At 38.8% G+C, this 20,672-nt stretch overlaps 1 protein-coding gene across 1 annotated transcript; it reads left to right on the forward strand.

The window, feature by feature from the left end:
* The first annotated feature begins 520 nt into the window (after positions 1-520).
* LOC108444553 (hyaluronan-binding protein 2-like) lies at positions 521-20,063 on the forward strand. Its single transcript, XM_017725775.2, has 13 exons — positions 521-720; positions 838-1,132; positions 3,523-3,615; positions 4,131-4,241; positions 6,512-6,628; positions 7,179-7,289; positions 9,210-9,381; positions 10,161-10,255; positions 10,377-10,815; positions 14,130-14,272; positions 16,629-16,763; positions 16,895-17,040; positions 19,645-20,063. The coding sequence occupies exons 1-13, from the start codon at positions 661-663 to the stop codon at positions 19,819-19,821; spliced, it is 2,094 nt and encodes a 697-aa protein (XP_017581264.1). The 5' UTR covers positions 521-660; the 3' UTR covers positions 19,822-20,063.
* Positions 20,064-20,672: the final 609 nt, after the last annotated feature.

The following is a 20,672-nucleotide window of genomic DNA, read 5'->3' on the forward strand; positions in this document are numbered from 1 at the left end:
AGTGTGTATGTGGTGTTTCACTTCACGGATGGGTTAAATGAGGAGTTGAAATTTCCCCATTGTGGGACTAATAAGGATCACTTAATTAGAGTGGAGACTGTAAGCCAGGCCGTCTTGTCCAACATCAGTGTCTGATCTCACAAATGCGCTTCTGGAAGAATGGTCAAAAATTCCCATAAACACACTCGTAAACCTTGTGGAAAGCCTTTGCAACAGAGTTGAAGCTGTATTAGCTGCAAAGGGTGGGCCAACATCATATTAAACCCTATGGATTAAGAATGGGATGTCACTCAATTCATTGAATACATTTCAATCAATTCATTGTCACTCAATGAATACTGTTGGAAACATAGTGTACTTTACATACTTTGAACAAGGTTTCTTTCCCATGTTCACCTTTATTTCTGCTGCTAATCAGCCATCATTGACAGGGACAAAGTCTGGGCTGAAACAAACAGTTTCCTGCTCTGGCAAACATTAAAAGCTGAATAGCCAAAGATAAAGAGTCAACTACTGGATTGGGGACAAGGACAGCTGAGAAACATTGAAATGGATCCGATCAGTGTTTATACAGTACACACAGGTCTCTGATCTTTTTCTGGACTATCAGTGGACTACAGAGTGCTGCACAGTGGTTTGTCACTCTGCCCAACAACCACCATGAAGCTCAAGCTGCAGCTGCTGCTTCTTGTCTTCTGTGCCTTCATCATACCTGCACAGGTGAGGTCTAAAACCTTTATAGACTTTGGCTCATCCTGCTTAGGGAACCTGTTTTAGAAAGAAACTGCATGAATGATCTGCATGAATGATCTTCCTGTTTTTTTAAAAACAAATCAGTTACTACCACACAAGAAACACGACGAGCATGGCAAAGATGATAAAAAGGTGAAACCAGGAGAGAAACCAGAACATAAACCAGGACATAAGCCAGGAGAAGGACCAGGACATATACCAGGAGAAGGACCAGGACATAAACCAGGAGAAGGACCAGGACATAAACCAGGAGAAGGACCAGGACATAAAAAAGGAGAAGGACTAGGACATAGACCTGGAGAAAGACCAGGTGAGAGGTCAAGAGAAAGAGGCCATGAACTTGACAAGAAGCCCGAAAAACGAAGAGGAAGAGTAGAGGGTATGTCACTTTTCCAACATTTTCTAAACTGTACACTTCACACTTGTAAATCATGCCTTTTTTCCTGGGAAATCTAAAATGTTTTCAGAACTTCTAAATAATTAGATGATTGTGATATTAACAGTCACTCAGAGTGGTTACATGTAAAAGTTGCATGTTTATGGTGGCAGTGAGTGAAAATAGAGGTCACAATTTCTTCAACACAAATATGGCCACTATATTTGCTATCCACAATGATTAGTGAAACTACTTGCATCTTTTGAGTTTATAAATGTTGTGTTAAAATGGTAAAATACTGATAAAAAAAAGTTTGTTTGGGTACTATTAGCTACCGAGACCCTGAGGGAGAAGTGGCTTAGAAAATGTGTGTGTGTGTGTGTGTGTGTGTGTGTGTGGGTACTACTGCCTTACAACATTCTGACTATACCTGTATAAATGTAAAAAATAACTTTAATAGTTTGGACCAACTTTGTGTCTCAGAACTATCAGGCAGCATAATTGTAGCCATCGCAGCTTTCTGTGAGGGAACGTTTAGGGACAACAACTGCTTCCTGTTCCTATCACCAACACTGTGAACAATTCTACTACATAACCATTTTATCTTGCACAAATTTTTGAAAATGAATGGCATTTAAGTAAATGCCAGGCTTACACGTGTTGTTATGCATAGAAAATAATGTGATAAATTAAATCATGATTCTGAAAAAACAGCATAGACCAGCATAGCTAGTGACCAGCAAAACCAGCTTATATTGTCGTTTGGTTGCTAGTATGCTGGTCAACCAACATGACCATGCAGGGTGACCAGCTAAACCAGCACCAGACCAGTATAAACCAGCACAGACCAGCATTGATTTTCATGTTCTGTGCTGTTTTATGGATATGGACATTCTGCTCATGGCAAAACATTATGAGAGGAAAAATCTTCATCATTACAAATCAAAAATAACACAAAAATACATTGTATACAACAAAATAACGTACAACATTTCAAAACCAAACAGTGAGCCAAATTTAAAACTTGTGCAAGTGGCAATTGCTAACTAGCTACAGTTAGCTAACCTTAGCTAGCTTTTGTCTACTTGAATTGCATTTATAACATAGCAACAGCTTGCTAACAATAAAATAGTTAGCAAAAAGCTAAACATGCACACGTGCCGGCAGGGAGGCATGTAGAATGATCATGGTCTGTAGCATCACTGTAGATGTTTTTCATAAACACCGGCTCCAGTGAACGGACATCTACTAGTTTTTAAAGGGATGAAATAAAACTGTTTCTATGAAAGTGGCTGTAGCAGCAACTTTAATGTACAAACTGCATTCAGTGTAATGTTAGCCTGCAGTACAATCATTGCACAAACACATTTTCCTCTGCTCATCACTGAAACTGAGATAAGGCTGTTTTTACTTTAAGCTTGAACACGTGAGTGAGTTGTACACACTCTACTTATACCATTAGGGTTAATGTTATTGCTTATTGCTTTATTTAGCCCAACTGCTCCCCGGGCGCAGTGGATAGGGCTGCCCACCGCTCCGGGCAAGTGTGCTCACTGCCCCCTAGTGTGTGTGTTCACTGGTGTGTATGTGGCGTTTCACTTCACGGATGGGTTAAATGCAGAGGTGGAATTTCCCCATTTGTGGGATCAAAAAAATATCACTTAAGCGGAAGCAGCATTACCCTGCAACAAGTACTTCCAGCAGAAAAAATGTAGAAATGTGAAAAGGACCTATCTTGTGTGACATGCAGGCCCTCTGTGAGGTAGTGGTTACAACTAACCAGCATAACATCCATGACTGGATAATATTAATTACCCAGTCATCTAACCTAATTTTTACCTTTTAGAATGGAATAATTCTGAATAGTAATTCCATTATAAAAATACTGACCAGTGAAAGCAGAAATGGTTTTATTTTGTATTGATTGGTCACTCAATCACAGTCATCTCTTTACTTGGTTATCTAAGTACCCTCTCAGAGAAAAAGGTACGACACTGTCACTGGGGCAGTACCCCTCTTGTCACTGTGGTGGTACCCTCAGGGGTACATCCCAGTACCTTTAATCAGGGAACATGACTGAACCACATCCATTGAAATGATGTTTCCTAATCTGTACTGACTCCACACCCCGTCCCGCCTCCAGGCTTTTTATTTCATTGTTGTAAAACAATTGGTTATGAAAAGGTGCAAATACCTACTTTTCCACTAGGAAGAACTCATGTAAGGCACACCATCGGACCTTAAAACCACTGCTGTACCTTTGAGGGTACATTTACATTGTTTGTACCTTGATGAACGAATCATGTACCTGCATAGTATGTTTATTTCTAACAGTGTATGACTAATACTTTCTTGACAGCCAATTATTACACTACAAACTCTATATTCTCCAGACTTGCTGGCTGACTATGATGACTCTGATGATAGCAGAGATGATGATGATGAGGGAAGGGGAGAGTGGTTGTTTGAACTTCAGGATGTCAGAGGTATTGTCAAATGAGGGTTATTGTTCATTACTTTATGCTGTATATATAGGCCTAGCTCAATTATCACATAACTGTCAGATTGTGATTATTTAAGTTGACCACAATTATTGTCAATAGTTGTTAGTTTTCACAAATGTTTACATCACGACATTTATTGAGACATCATTTCTGCCTTGTGCTATAACACCTTTAGAGGGCAGTGGTGAGTAGTGTTTGTTTATGGGCTCTTGAGCTGTTTCTGTCATCATTCAAGAGCTGCTACGTATCGGCAGCTAACAAGAAAGAGAGCTAATTAGAGAATTCAGTGACTTTAGGCATATACATACAGCAGTTTAAGATGTAATAAGAGAATAAACAGTACTTTATATGATAATTAGGATAAAATTTCACCATCGTAACCGGCCTAGATTATCATTTAACTGTGATTTCTTCTTGCACAAGCGCTGTTAGAAGCACACCTGTTCACTTTTCAACAGTGTCCCTCGCCTCACTTTCATCTACTTCTGTTTAAACAGGCAGTTGCACCCCAAACCCATGCCTCAATAACGGAATGTGTGAGCAGAAGAAAGGAGGGAGATTCAAATGCAAATGCCCCAAAAACTTCGGAGGCAGGAGGTGTGAGAAACGTAAGATCATCTGACATTTTTCTCAAAAAAACAAAAAAACAATTGATCCCAATATTTGGGCCCACATTGATTTATAGATTATTATCGATAGCAGCCATGATATCAGTAGGTAATGTTTATAGATTCTTTCTGAAACTGGTTCCTGATTTGAATTCCTGGTGCCATGGGTATACCTTCTGAAGCATGGATTTTTATTTTCTTAAAGGAGCATTCCAACCTAAAACTACCATTTAATATTCTAATATCTTGTCATGTTATGTAATATTCTGTGCTGCAGCATTGCATCCTTCAGCCTTGCTGTTTTGAGCGAATTCACAGTGTTACGTCATTTTTTTGCGTTTTCATCTGTCATTGTTCTTGCATTACAATACCCAGAATGCATTAAGCAAATGTGTTGTACTTTTTCAAGTTTTTTCCTTCCCACAGAAATAAACCAATCCTGACTACTAGTGTAGCCACTGATGTAGAGGCTGATACAATATAAGTGTTGACAAGATACTTGACTTCCTACACACTTAAAACAGATGGTTCATCAAATGTTCCATAATAAAGGGAAAGGTAGTATTTAGAGCCAAAAAAGGGTTCAACAAGCTTGACATCATAACAATAGAACCATTTTTGGTGCATATAGAACCATTTTTTAAAACACTCTATATACAACTATATATAACACATTTTCCATCAAGCTTAAGAAACATTTCTTGAAATGGTTCTATATAGAACTCATGGTTTTAAATAGAATCACTGCTTTTACCAGAGAACCTTTGAAGAACCATCTTTTTTAAGTGTGCAGCAGCCTGCCTTTCCTTTGTAGCTAGCGGTTGTAGATACCACACTGCAGAAAATGGTATCTTGTTAAGTAAAAATGATCTAAATATAGTCATTAAACCTAATATGTCCTCTATTGAGATTATGTGTAATGGTGGGGAGCGAGGAAGCGGATGCACACGCTGAGATAAGCGACTTTTATTATGGGTAAATCCAGGGTCATGGTCAAAACGGTCCAGGGTCAGATGGCCAATATGAGAGCAGGAGGGGCAGACATGAAAAAATGAACACAGAACTCCAAACAGACCAGAAATAAACAAAACTCTTCAAATAATACATACACCTCGAACAGTACATCCAACAAACATCAAACAAACAACATTCCAAACAGGCTTACAAACAAAGACCAACAAGAAACCCAGGAAAACACAGGGCTAAAACGAGGGATAACCGGGCGCAGGTGGACAACAGGTGGGAACAATCAGGTGCGGAGTAACCAAACAAGGGGCCGGACTGGGATCAAAACAAAAAGCACGTGGACTAGACCAAAACACAACACGAGCACATGGGGGAGTGGGAGGAGCCAAGTGTGACATTATGCAACCTTAACTTGAGATTATCTACCTTATTACTAGACATTTTTACTTGTTTATAGTAATTTTATTAAGTAAAATTATCTCACTATTTTGGCCAAAAAAGTTGCTTGTTTTAAGAAATGTGCTTGAAATCAGCAAAAGTATCTGCCAGTATAGTGAGATAATATTACTTATAAAATAATTAAATTATATAAAACAAGTAAAAGAAATTAGCTAGATAATCTTATAGTAAGTGTACATGCATCACAAAATGGGAAATATTAGACATGTTGACTAGATTTAAAATCATTTTACTTGACAAGACACCATTTTTTGCAGTGCACATTAGAAAGGAAGTTTTCCTAGTAGTTTAACTGAGAATTCTTACTGTAGGGGCGACTGAAGCAGCACTGCTGTAGGAGGCGAGTAAGTATGTTTACAACAGATGCAGTAATGGTTATATTTTTCATTCATAAGTGTCCCTTTAGTTTTAGTTGACTGTTCATGAAGTCATCATGAAAAAAAGTTTTTCCCCCACAAATGAAAACTGTTCAATATATTACTGCTTTCAGAAGAAAACCTTTTCTTAAAATGTAAAGTTTTAACATTGACATAATTTGAAAATATTTGTTGCCTTTTACATTGTATGCAAATTTTATAGTGAGTGGGATAAAAGAAATAACCCAAATTGACTTTGAAAAATGTAGTTCCATTGAATTACATTAAAAATGAAGTAGGTTTTTTCCTTCTCCTGTAACGTTCCCATTTTGATATACAATATTTTCTTTCAACAACAGTGATGTGGTGAATTTAGAAATGTTTTAAGTGATAGAATATAATATTTATATTGGAAAGTTTGGTAATTAATCCTGATTTATTCCTTTTGTAAGATTGCTTCTCATCCCAGCTATAATGATTTTTTTTCAGGTGTGATGATTTGCAAAAGGGACACTTGTGGGTATGGACAATGTGTTCTGACATTATCTCCACCTTTCTACGAGTGCAAGTGCAAACCACCTTTCAAACCTCCAAACTGCAAATCAAGTAAGATTTTCCCTAATACTGCAGACATAGCTGTACCTGTTAAAACATGGACTACTGTTCAAAAGTTTGAAAGTACCTGGCAAATTAGTCAATTTATTTGAATATTTTGAAAATAATTTTTTTGATGTTTTACGAAATATTTTAAGTATTTTAATATTTTAATATTTAGAAATATTTTAAGAACATCAGGAAGTACTAAAATACTAAATATTACAATATAATCATCAATTTACAATAATTTGCTTTTAAAACATCTGCTTTGAGACTTTATCAACACTTAGTATATTTGTGATAATTATTTGCGATGTGTGAAGTTGCACTGAACTAATGTATTAGCTCCAAAACTAAAGAAGCAAACCTCATGTGTCTTAGCCAATTGAACAAGACAGAAAAATTCTATTTTTTGCAACACACTTACTTTAATTATTTAAGAACTTTGGGATTGTTTTGCAGTTGAAGTCACTGGAGGACACTGTCTGTTACTACTTCATGCCTCTAAACTTGGACTGACTGAATGGTGTGCATTTGTCTGTCATCTGTGCCGTTTTAGTTGCCCCATGCGAATCTAACCCGTGTCTGAATGGAGGGTCTTGTGTTAAGGATGGGCAAGACTTTGACTGTGTCTGCAAAGAAGGTTTCACTGGAAGATTCTGCCATGTTGGTAAGCACACATTCACCCTATTGAACATTTTTCAACACTGCTTTGAGCTTTGGGATGTGAAAACAACCCATGAAAACAACTTGACCACTTTACCACTTTACCAGCCCCAGTACTGAAACTGATCTGCCTATTGATGAAAACTATTAAGCTTTAGAATGAGCTATTTTAATTGAGGCCATCTAAAAGTATCATGCTCAGACTTCTCTAAATAAAGAGTTTTTATTGTACCACAAACCCATTTCCAAAAAGTTGGGGTGCTGTGCAAAATGTAAATTAAAAATGAATTGCAGTGATGTGCAAATGATTTAAACTCTATATTTCATTGAAAGTGCAAAGACAACATATCAAAAGTTGAAACTGAGAAATTGTATTGTTTATTGAAAAATATATACCCATTTTGAATTTGATGCCAACAAGACATTCCAAAAAAGTTGGGATGGGGCAACAAAAGGCTGGTAAAGTTGTGTAATGCTAAAAAAGCACCTGGTGGTTGATTGGCAACAGGTCAGTAACATGATTGGGTCTAAAAGTGGGTATAAAAGAGCATTTTGTGAGTAAAGATAAGGAGGAATTCACTACTTTGTGAAAGGCTGCATGACCAAATAGTGCAACAATTAAAAAATAATGTTTCTCAACTTAAAATAGCAAAGAACTTTTGCTTTTCATTGTCTAAAGTACATAATATCATTCATAGATTCAGAGAATCTGGAGAAATCTCTGTATGTAAGAGACATTGTGGGCCTCCGGTGGCACTGCATTAAAAAACACAGACATGATTCTGCAGTGGAAATCACTGCATGGGCTCAGGAACACTTCTGAAAAACACTGTCTATGAAAATAGTCGCTGCATCCACAAATAATCATGGAGACTGTGTCCGGACTAAAGAACACTAAGCTTGTTATCAGTGCATAATTCATAAACCAGTGTTCATAATACTACAGGGGTGCATTAGTGCACATGGCACAAGTGACATGCACATCTGTGGCACCATTAATGCTGAACGATACATATATAGGTTTTGGTAACATAAGCTGCCATCCAGATGATGTCTTTTTCAGGGAAGACCTTGCTTATTTCAGCAAGACAATGCTAAACCATGTACTGCATTTTATTATAACATTATATTATATTATATTATAACTGTATTATAACAGCATGGCTCCATATTAAAAGAGTCTGAGTGCTAAACTGGCCTGCGTGCAGTCCAGACCTCTTACCACTGAGAACATTTGGTGTTTTTTGAAATGAAAAATACGGCAAAGAAACCATGAACTGTTGAGCAGCTGAAATCCTGTATCGAAAGAATGAGGAAACATTTCACTTTCAAAACTAAAGCAACTGGTCTCCTCAGTTCCCAAACACTTACAAGGTGTTGTTATAAGAAGAGTTCATGAAACACAGTGGTAAACAGGCCACCGCCCCAACTTTTTTGGAACATGTTGTTGGCATCAAATTCAAAATAGGCAAATCTTTTTAAAAAACAATACAATTTCTCAGTTTCAACATTTGATATGTTGTCTTTGTAGCATTTTCCTTTAAAAATATGGTTTTCATGATTTGCATATCATTGCAATATATCATTCTGCATAGTGTCCCAACTTTTTTGGAAATGGGGTTGTATAATACCTTGCTAGCTTTCTGCTGTTTTAATGTTAAACTTTAGGTTACACATGGCAAAATGTTGTAGTAAAATGAGTTCACATTACAATATTTTGCACTTCAAACAACTGATGTTTCATGGTTTATATTTTACACAATTCATTCTGTTTTTTCTTCTGATATATGATCCAGCATTTTCTGGTTTTGGCAGGATATTGGCCTTGGTAGTGGTCTGATACCAATGCTGGATTGGTGCCATCTCTCTTTGAAAGCCTTTCCCTCTGGCAGTGTACTGTAGTTCATTGTGTTCTGCTCTTCAGGCCCTGATGACTGCTATGAGGGAGACGGAGAGTCATACAGAGGGATGGTGTCCGAGACAGACGATGGAGACGACTGTCTCTTCTGGCATTCCCACTTTATTCTGGGTAAAGGAATAAACCCCTTCACTACATACGAGGATGCTCAGGGTCTGGGTCCTCACAACTTCTGCAGGTAAGGAAACCAATGCACACACACATACATACACACACATATGTATATGCACTGTGTCATAAATGTGATATTTAAAGGACACATAATTTGCTCTATTTTTTCAGTTTAATGTAGTTCCTGTGCTCTTTGAAAATGACTGAAAAGTATGAAATAAATTACACCTCAATTTTGCATCTGTATGATGTGTTTTACTGTTTCATTTACTCCTCTGTAAAGAAAAGGTAATTTTAGGCGTTGACTCTGTATGGTAATGACTACTGCTTTCATTGGCTCTCAGTAGCAGGGGCGGGGTAAGGGCTGTGTTCATAGTACCACCTCAGAGAGCTCAACAATGTCTGAAGCTGAGTACAGTACGTAGAGAACACATATGTTTGACTTTTTAGCATCTGAAACTGATTTTGTGTACTAGTAAAAGGTTGGACCCCCTTTTGCCTTCAGAACTGCCTTAATTCTTCGTGGCTTACTTTCAACAAGGTGTTGGAAACGTTCCTCAGAGATTTTGGTTGGTTATTTGAGTTCCTGCTGCCTTTCTATCATCTGGAACCAGTCTGCCCATTCTCCTCTGACCTCTCACATCAACAAGGCATTTTCGTCCACACAACTGACCGCTCACTGGATATTTCCTCTTTTTTGGACCGTTCTCTGTAAACCCTAGAGATGGTTGTGCGTGAAAATGTGGTCAGAATGTTATGCCTGCTCGGTGTATATTTCATATAAACACTAATGTCTAAATATTTATTTATTCCCTGCTTAACATAAATGTGTTTGCTCAATCACAGAAACCCTGATGGTGAATCAAGGCCATGGTGCTTCATACGTTTAGGAAAGAAGCTAAGATGGGATCACTGCAATGTGAGGAAATGTTCAACCAACGGTAAATGTATTTCCCCACATTATGTCATTGCTACAGAAGAATACACCTACATGTTACGTGGTGCTTTTTCGTACAGTACAGTCTGTAATTTGTCACTTCACCAAAATGGATTCTGTTACAGAGACCTCCCCCACTTCCCCTCCGAAACCCAAACCCACTACAGTTAAACCTGCTGTCATTAGACCTCTTGAGAAGACCACCCCTGTTCCTTCACACCCAACACAGCCCATTCCAACCCATCTCCCAGAAATCCATGTCCCAGGAACTCATCCCCCTGTAAACATTACCCCAGAAAGCCAACCCTCAGCAGGCCCTGCCTTAGAAAGTGCTCTCCCAGGAACACCTGCCCCCCAACTGGAGGAGTATTTTGCAGCCTGTGGGAAACCCCAACCCAAAAGGCCAATGAATCGTATCTATGGGGGTCTAAAGGCACTTCCTGGAGCCCAGCCATGGCAGACCTCTGTACAGATCAGACAGAAAGGCACCAGCCTACCCTTCAAACACGTCTGTGGAGGCATCCTCATCAAGCCGTGCTGGGTGATGACTGCTGGACACTGTATGTGAGTAGAGTCTTTGCAGACGGCTCAGTCAATAGTGAGAGATGTTTAGTAGTTAAAGGAATGCAGGGGACTCCGTCTTAAAGTGATGGTTTAGACCAGTAAAAAATCTGATTTACACAATTTACCACTTATCCTTTTCCGACATGCATCAAATGAGCTGTTAAACAATTTCAAGCAGACTAGCTTATGTGGTTGCTGACACTGTACTAGGCAAAAGTATGTTGCCTAGCTAAAAACAATATTAGCAGACATTTTAAAGCCTGAATTTTGTCCGTAGTTTTGTCCAGATTTATAGATAACATTGTGTCATACAGTGCCAGAAACCCCATGAGCAAGTGTGCTTGAAATTTCTCAAAAATTCTACAGAGTGTGAGTCAAATATGTGAAGATTTAGGTGTGCAGCTAGAATAATGCAAATTAGTGGCCATAAACATTCATCATAAGTTAGCTACATTAGCCTTGTAGCTTCAGTGAAAAATGAAAGAAGCAGATTTCAGTCACCAAGCATATCTTGACTGACTGACCACTGACTGTTGACCTTTGGCTGGATTTGTTTGAACGCTTGATTAGTTTGTCATTCAAAGTAAATGAAGGTGAGAAATCGGAAACTCAAATATTCTTAATATATGATAATATTATATTTGGAATAGTACAGTTTAAGGTTAACATGTTTTAATGTTGTTAACACAGTTTGGCTCTTGGCTGTGTTCACACAGAAGGTAAAAGTGACCCAAATCTGATTTTCTCACTCATTGTTTTGTTTGGCTGTTCACAGTATCTTTTAAATGTCACCTGCATGAGACATTAGTCTGAACAGATCAGCTCCTAAACGGACCTGCATGCACAAAAGAACAATGCTTCACGTTGCTTCATGTGGCTTATCCAGAGGAAAACAATCATGACTGCTGACGAACGCCAGTCACTGCTGGAATGTTCATCTTCATCTTCACCAGCAACACAGCGATTTGGGCCACTTTTACCTGCTGTGTAAACAAAGTCTTTGAGCCATCCGTAGTAGTTCCAGGTTGAAACCCAACTACCTATTGACTGTATGAATTATAAGTATAAAATGTTAATTGTAACATGCAGCCACTGTTGCTTTCAGTAGAGGTCAGTGATGAACAACTTTGTTCTTTCTGTAGTAATAAATGCAGCCTAATTTAAATTATTTTGTCCAGTCATTAAGCTATAACAAAATCACTGCTTTTTTAATGGCAAAAAACCCTTTTCAGGGTCAAATAAATGAAATAAGACTGAGCATGATTAACTACACAAAATCATTTCTTTAGGATTATTTGTTTTAACTGTTTGACAGCTCTAGTATATTTGCAAGAAAATTGACAGAAAGTTCTCTGTTATTTTGAAGCCCTTTCTACAGAGATCCAAACTCAAACAGAACTGAATAAACAGTCTAGTGTAGATGGACATTGGTCACCTGGCAGCACAGGGGGCCAAATATGTGGGAGTAGACAGGGCCTGCTAGTACAAGAGCAAGGGGTATGTTTATGAACCCAACACTGCATTAATAATTTCCCAAATAACGATCAGAGATTCGCTGGGGCTCCTCTTTTATATCACTTAAAGCTTTAGGCCTTTTTCCACTTTGAAAGAAGTCTATAGCGAGAAGTGAATGACAACATGATGCAAAAAGAGTTTCTAATGAATTCCACCAATTTTTAAAATGTTCGGCATGATTGAATGGTTAAGACGTAAACAAACTCATTCAGAGCTTGATGTGAAATGCTTCATTCTAGAGTCTAGAATTGTTCAGAGTGGTGGTGATAGGAACCAGGTGTCTAAAGAGGGGAATGACCTCAAAGCTCCCTCACAGTAAGTTACTACATGAAATAGTAATGAGTGCTTTTTATTTATTTATTTACAACGTTGCACCATTGAACACATAGCAGTCACAAACCAGAGTGATTGACAAAGATGAGAAGAAAAAAAAACAATAATTTAATAAAATGATTAACCAAAAAGAAAAATAAATCAGAAAGGAGAAGGGATCAGATTCGCCAGAACTTGGGTGTTTGTTGACGCAGGTCAAAAGTTAGCTTAGGGAGTTAGGGAGCAAGGACGAAAGCTGAGAAACCCACATCCTACCCCTTGTTTTCAAGTGTCACTTTGCCCCTTGGAAGTGGTTGAAATCGTCCCATATGAAATGGGACCCTCAAATTAAAAATAACATTACTAGAACAGTGAATTAAACATTACAGGTGTTTATTATTTCATTTTATTTATCAACCTGTTTAAAGTTACAGTAGTCCTCCATCATTTCTCTTTACCAACACACAATTACCCCCTTTTAATCACCAATTACTTTTTAATCACTGTGGTATCCGATTTTAACTACAATTTATACAAAGACTTAGAACGCCTTCTTTTATCCAGTTTACATTAACAGCTACTAGCAATGTTCTGTAGGCGACCTTGCCAGTCTGCAGTGATGGCCGAGGAGGGTAAAGTTCAGCTCCTCACTGCTGGGCTTTAGTTACATTTAGGGAATCACATGCCTTCAAAGAGGGGTGGACAATTATTTATTATCACAAACCCTAAATTCTTCAGTGATATGAAGCTGAAGTCAGCTATTCGCCAGCTTCTTGCTAGAATTTTCCCATTCCACCACTAAATGGGAAATTTAGCTAGCCAGCTTCTGAGACATCAGTGACTTTTTATGTTTCTTATTAAGAAAAAGACCATAATATGTTGAAACACCATTAAACTAAGCTAATACAATGGTTATTACAATTTTTTAAATGGAGAAAATTCTCACATTTGTAGGTTTCTTTGGTCTCTTTCGCAGCCATCTTTCTGGTTTTTCTCATAACAATCTGTTTGGAGTGGGACTCTGAAACACCTCTGTTTGGAGGACCATGTAGCCAAAAATGGGGACACCATACCCCTAGGCGTGAATGAGCAAAATGGGGGGTTGGGGCTAAGTGGTAGGGGCAAGGGGTGAGATGGGATTGGGCCTTTGTGGGCAACCGACACAGAGTCAGTAACACTTCTCAGTGTGAGCAGAGCCTCCGACACTGCCAGCCTGAGTTGTTTGTTCACTATTAGTATACACTGGGCTTATACCACAGTATCAGGTCAATACCCAGTATCAGTTTCAGTATCAGTGCATCCCTAAATTGCATTGTTGCCAACCCCTGGTTCCTGTCGCCACCGATTTAAAGAAATGAGTTGGTCAGTTACAGCTATCCACTTTACAGTAAACCACTGGATGAGCATGATAAGCATGAACACTGCAGAAGCTCAGGCTTTCCCTCCAGATTGCAGCACTGCTAAGTATGTACATTGTGTGTCCACAGTGACAAAAGACAGGAATTCCGGGTGATTCTGGGAAGTCTGGACTTGGGCAAGATTGAGGCATCACAGCAAGTGGTGGAGGTCGTGGAAACCATCGTCCATGAACAGTACAGAGAAACTCTGGATGGAGTCTACAATGATATAGGTGATGACTGTTCATTCCCGTTTTTATGATTAATTTTATCTTGGCAAACACATTTTTGCAGGAAAAAACTTTAATTTAGAAATTTGGGCTGCATGTGCGAGTGAGTAATCTTGCAAGCCAGACTTCTGCCAAGCTCCTTTTCTGTGTGTGGAGCCTCTGTAGCTGCGAACTGTTACAAAGCCACATTTACGAGCTTCATATATAAAACAAATAAGGTGTTTTCTGTCATTACAGAGCTGAGAATCAGATTTCCTCAGATGGTATGTCACACTACAGGAAAACCTGCAGCTGAGACAGTGGAGAATTCACTGTACTCTAGCTCAGTGGCGTATTAATGACCCATTAAAATGGATATAATGGATTTAAACATTTAAATCCATTATATATATATATATATATATATATATATATATATATATATATATATATAAATGTAAAAATTTAAATCCATTATATATATAAACTCTCTGACTGTATAAAAACAGACTGAGTTACTACACCCTCTGGGGGCAGTATTGGGACAATATTGCACTGCAGGATGTAATATATTGCTATCGCTATTATGATAAAAAGGCAATTAGGACAAAGGAAAACAAGCAGCTCTTTATAACTCTTAAAAGTGTAGATCATTCCTTTAGGGATACTGCAAATTAAGCCAGGGTGCAAGTGAATACAGTTTCCTACACTATTAGATGGCATTTCTGGAAACTCTGGCAGAAAGAGATCTGGAAGACCCAAAGCCCCAGAAGAATCAGATAACAATTTGGAAAGTTAATCACTTGGCAAACAAGACAACATCTTAACACTAGTCTCAGTTTCTACTGTGAAGAGAAGACTTCAAGCTGCAAGCCGAGTGGCAGTAAGAAAGCCGTTGCTAAGATGGCAACAAAAGAACATTTGCAGCATTTGGCAGACACTCTTATCCAGAGCAACTTACAATTTGATCATTTTACACAGGAAGGTGTAGTAGGTAGTGTTAGGAGACTTGCCAAGGACTTTTATTAGTATAGTGTAGGTTGCTTCCCCAGGCAGGGACTACAGCGGAGAAGGCAGAGGTGATACCCACTACACTACACCAAAGAAAGGCTTTCCTGGGGCATGTAGCACCACTGGTGGACTACTGAAGACTGGAAGAAGTTCTTATGTCCAGCGTCAAGTAAGCAAAAGGATGGTTCCTCACCAACTGCAAAATATGGAGGAGAAAGCATGATGGTCTGGGGCTTCTTTGGATCCGGAATCAGCGGCTAACACAGGGTGGCTGTCACCCTGAACTAAGAGAGCTACCAAAACTTTTTACAGTGAAATGCTAAACAGGAAAATGGTTACTTTGATAAGTCAAAAATGAAATTTTGTTAAATCAGTTCCAAGATTGTTTTTCTCTAATTGTTTATTTTTTATTTCTTTCAAATACAGAGTAAATTGAGACATTATACTGCATAAATATCAATAAACCTGGAAAACTAGTTATTCCAAAACTTTTGACCACTTGTGTACATTACAGTAATTTACACTCACCGGCCACTTTTTGCTAGTAAAAGGTTGGACCCCTTTTGCCTTCAGAACTGCCTTAATTCTTCATGGCAGACTTTCAGCAAGGTGTTGGAAACGTTCCTCAGAGATTTTGGTTGGTTATTTGAGTTCCTGTTGCCTTTCTATCATCTGGAACCAGTCTGCCCATTCTCCTCTGACCTCTCACATCAACAAGGCATTTTCGTCCACACAACTGACTGCTCACTGGATATTTCCTCTTTTTCGGACCGTTCTCTGTAAACCCTAGAGATGGTTGTGCGTGAAAATCCCAGTAGATCAGCAGTTTCTGAAATACTCAGACCAGCCCGTCTGGCATCAACAACCACGCCACGTTCAAAGTCACTGAAATCATCATTCTTCCCCGTTCTGATGCTCGGCCTGCACTTCAGCAAGTTGTCTTGACCACCTCTACATGCCTAAATGTGGCCATGTGATTGGCTGATTAGCTATTTGTGTTAACAAGCAATTGAACATAATAAAGTGATGATTGTATGATTGTACCTAATAAAGTGGCCAGTGAGTGTATATCTCTGATATACATATATCTGAAAGAATTCCCAGAGCTTTTTTGTTTTTAGATGTTTTCTGTTCATGGTTTGATCAGGCAATAAAATCCTGGGAAAAAGCTAGTGTGGTACCGCTGGTGCCCATCTGTGCCTCTGTGTGGTACCTCCATACACACACCTGTGCCCACCATCACCCCCAGTGTCAAACCCAAATCACTGCACCACATTCAGAAAGAAATTACACGCCAATATAGCTCCTGCATCATTATTATAATTATTATTATCATTATTATTATTAACCACCTGTCCCTGTTCCGCAGCTTTGCTGAGGCTGAAAGACAAAAATGGGAAGTGTGTGCAAGAGAGCCAGTTTGTAAAGACGGCCTGCTTACCCACAGAGGCTCTCCCTGATGGGACTGAGTGCACCATCTCTGGATGGGGAGCCACTCCACAGTGTAAGTCACAGAGATAGACCCTGTTTTTTTCTGACTGTGAGGTGAACAGTAGGTGTATAATAACTTTAGGGAACAGAATTCAACGCTGCACTGAGTTCCATCTGTAACATGTCTTTTTCTCTGCGTGGCAGCGCAATACGGCTCCAGTCAGTTGCTGGATGCTGATGTGCTGCTGATCTCCCAGGAAATTTGCTCCAGCAATAAAGTGTATGGGAAACTCATAGATCACAGCATGTTCTGTGCTGGTTACCTGGAGGGCGGAGTGGACTCGTGCCAGGTGAGGAACTGCCGCATCAAATGAGCTGGAATAAATTTGGAGGCATGCAGTTAAATCAAATTTGCTGCATTTTTTGGATATACAGTTGTATTTATACCTGGGTTGTGGCCAAGTGAGCCTTTTTAGCAGTTTAATGGAGCGATACAAGTGCTTTAACACACATTAATTAATAAAGAATCCCCCTATCAGTGAAAATGATGCTTAGAAGTGTATATATTGCAGCTCTTGCACAAACACCATGTATCTCCACTTCATTTTTTACGATTCTGTATAGTCTGAAAACTCCAGGTACCCTTTGAATTATGTTACAATTTCATGATTAATGAACTGAACTGGGCCAAAATGACAAGAAACTTGTTCCACTAGCTTCCTTTGAAAGTTAAGAATGCTTATTCTTTCTCCTGTAAATGTAACATTTAAAATTTAACAGGTTTTGTTTTGGCCGTGACAATATACATCTCCATTACAAGTGCACAGTGTACATTAGAACTGCGACTGCTACGCTGCATCATTAACCATCTTTACAAGTCGAGTTATTAGTTATTATTATTTTGCTACACATATAATTCACACTAAACAATGTAAATCACAGAATGACAGCTGGTTAAGTAATAACACATTTACATCATTCAAATTCTGTATACATGGTTTCTAGATTTCTACTCTATATGGACAAAAGTATTGGGACACCTACACATTGAACAGGCATTCATTTGGAGTTGGTCCCCCTTTGCAGCTATAACTGCTTCCACTCTTCTGGGAAGCCTTCTGCAAGATGTTGGCATGCTTTACATGACTCCATCCCAGGCTTGGCATTGTGCTTGGTGATGCAGCTGCTCAGCCATGAAACCCATAACATGAAGCTCCCGGCGCACAGTTTTTGTGCTGATATTAATGCTAGAGGAGGTTTGGATCTCTGCAGTTATTGATCAGCAGAGCGTTGGTGACTTTTATGCACTCTGCACTTCAGCACTCGACGACCCGCTCTGTAACTTTACGTGGTCTGAAACTTTGTGGCTGAGTTGGTTCCTAAACGCTTCGACTTTTTTATAATGCTGCACAGTTGACTGTGGATTATCTAGGAGGGAAGAAAGGACTTGGTGACAAACTATTACAGCACCACACTCAAATTCAGTGAGCTCTTTAGAATGACCCATTCTTTCATAGATGTAAAGGCAGACTGCATGGCTTGGTGCTTGATTTTATACACCTGTGGCAACGTGACTGAACGAAACACCGGAATTCTATGATTAGGAGGTGTGTCCCAATATTTTTGTTCATTTAGTGTATTTGTTTGATGTCAAAAATGACAAAACATAGCAAAAAAATGTAAAGACTGGTTCTTCTTTCTACCAAACAAGACGGTACACAAATTTAAATCAGAATAAAATATCCTCTCTTCTACTTACAAACACAAATAATACAACACACTGCTCTCCAAAGCCCAGTCCGACTTGTGCTCTATAATTATGAAACTTAAAACAGTGAGTTGCAGGCTTCTTACCACAGTTGCTAGCTAGCTCACTCACTGGTAGTCAAGGGAAATGCAACTAAAGAGATTTTAGTTAGTGTGTAGTTTTAGCGTTGTTAGTGTGGTCAGGGCTGTGATAAGGAGCTGCTGATGATAAATCTACCATAAGGGAACACAACCTAACTCAAGTCTCTTAAGATCCTGTCCACTTTAGTCCACTCTTCTACTAACTTCGTGCTTCACATCCAAGCAGAATGCAACACTGACGCTCCCATATTCCAGGATGACAACAGTAGGGTGTCTGTATGTGACTGGTTTTACAGACATAATGGAACACAGGAATGATTTGAGTGACCAGCAAAATCACCAAACCTTAATTTTCTGTTTCAGACAGAATCAACTGTAGTGTTGAGAGTTTTACCGAAGGTAGTAAACAGCACTAATATTACTACTAATAATAATATGAATAATATTAGCACTAATAATACAGGGATTTGAACCCTAGTTGACAGCGTGCAGAGCATCATTGCACTATTTCATCGTCACAAGGTATTTAAGTATAACTCTATTTCAGGGCTCCACAGGGTCTCCTACAAGCCCCTGTTTATTACAAGAAAGAAAATTTGTTTTATAAAAATATTAACACCCCTTATTGCCAGCATTTTATTTGGTTGTTTAAAATGACCACATTATGGAATGTGATGCCTTCTTAAAGATCTAATCAGCCTTTTATTAGTGGGGTTTCCAGTGCTGTGGTGATAAGTGACCGCTGAGTTACTGAGAAGAACCACAGGCAGCCGGTACTCCATCGGAGGGTGTGCTCAAGAGTGATGAACCTCATAGAACCGAAGCCAATTCATGAGCTCCAGTCTCAGGGAAAGGCTGAGGCTAAAATGAATCTTAAAAATGGATCTTGAAGGATGACAGAGGCGATATAAAACACAGATATTATACACACCAACCAAGTGGGCACTTTTACAGTCTGTGGGTAAAGGGACAGGGGCATAAGCCCCCCCTGGGTCCTATCTGTATGGTTAATAGTACATGCATGAACCTACATGTATGAAACAGATTAACAAAATAAGTTACCCCTTTAACAGATTTTTGTAAAACCATACATCCTTCTCTGATAGGGTGACTCCGGCGGGCCCTTGACCTGCGCGAGGAACCAGACACACTACGTCTATGGCATTGTTAGCTGGGGAGACAGCTGTGGAGAGAAGAACAGGCCTGGAGTTTATACCCGTGTCACTCACTTTGTGGACTGGATCAATGCAAAAACAGCCAGTACACCCAGTACAGGTGCTTAAATGTCTGGAAAGTGCCATTCTTTATCTGAGAACTGAGCTGAAAAGTAATAAGTCATGGAAGTGTGTTTTCATTGTTTGGCCTAACAGCTTCAGACCTGTCCTTGTGGTAAACCTTTGTTAGAAATCAAGCCCAAGAGTTGCATCAATGCAAAGCTATTAAGTGTTTGAGTGAAAAAAGTACAAAGACTATTTGTTCAATAAACTAATAAAGAGTGAAAAGTACTTCATTTTGGTTTTTGCAAGTAAAAGTGCTCTTGATTTTTCTTGGTAACTGAGTGTCGTCTTTATTTGCTTATGGATCTAGACAAATTGAAATATGTCATTCATATTCAACTCAGTGAGAAGCAGGGCTGGGCAGCTTAAAAACATAGTGTGAAATAATGACTGCAGTAAAAGTAAAAAACAATTTGACAAGTAGAAAAAAGTGACAAAACTACTACTAAAGTACTGAGTATCTTGTGGAACTGCAGTGGATCTTAGTACACTGAGGATCTATCCTGTTGGACACTTTTCTTCATTTTGTGGTGGACAATAAAATGACCTCAAAAGTCAGAGGACAATGCTTAGTCCATTGCACCACTTACAAACTACGGGAATTTCTATGTCCTTAAATGTTTAATACATTGTAAAAATGTTGTTTTAACTTTGAAAAATAATGTAGTAACATGTGGTGCAGTGGTCTAAGAATTAACCTCAGCATCAGGTGACTGTGTGTTTGAGCCCCAGCGATCCTACAAATGTCCATATCTGAAAGTACAAAAGGAGACAGTAACTATATGATAGAAAGAGTCCCAGCTAGTGAGGAAACTGAGTAAAAATATATTAGATATTCTAGTTAAGTCTAACTAGAC

Source organism: Pygocentrus nattereri, chromosome 5 (assembly GCF_015220715.1).
Source record: "Pygocentrus nattereri isolate fPygNat1 chromosome 5, fPygNat1.pri, whole genome shotgun sequence".
Taxonomy (NCBI): domain Eukaryota; kingdom Metazoa; phylum Chordata; class Actinopteri; order Characiformes; family Serrasalmidae; genus Pygocentrus; species Pygocentrus nattereri.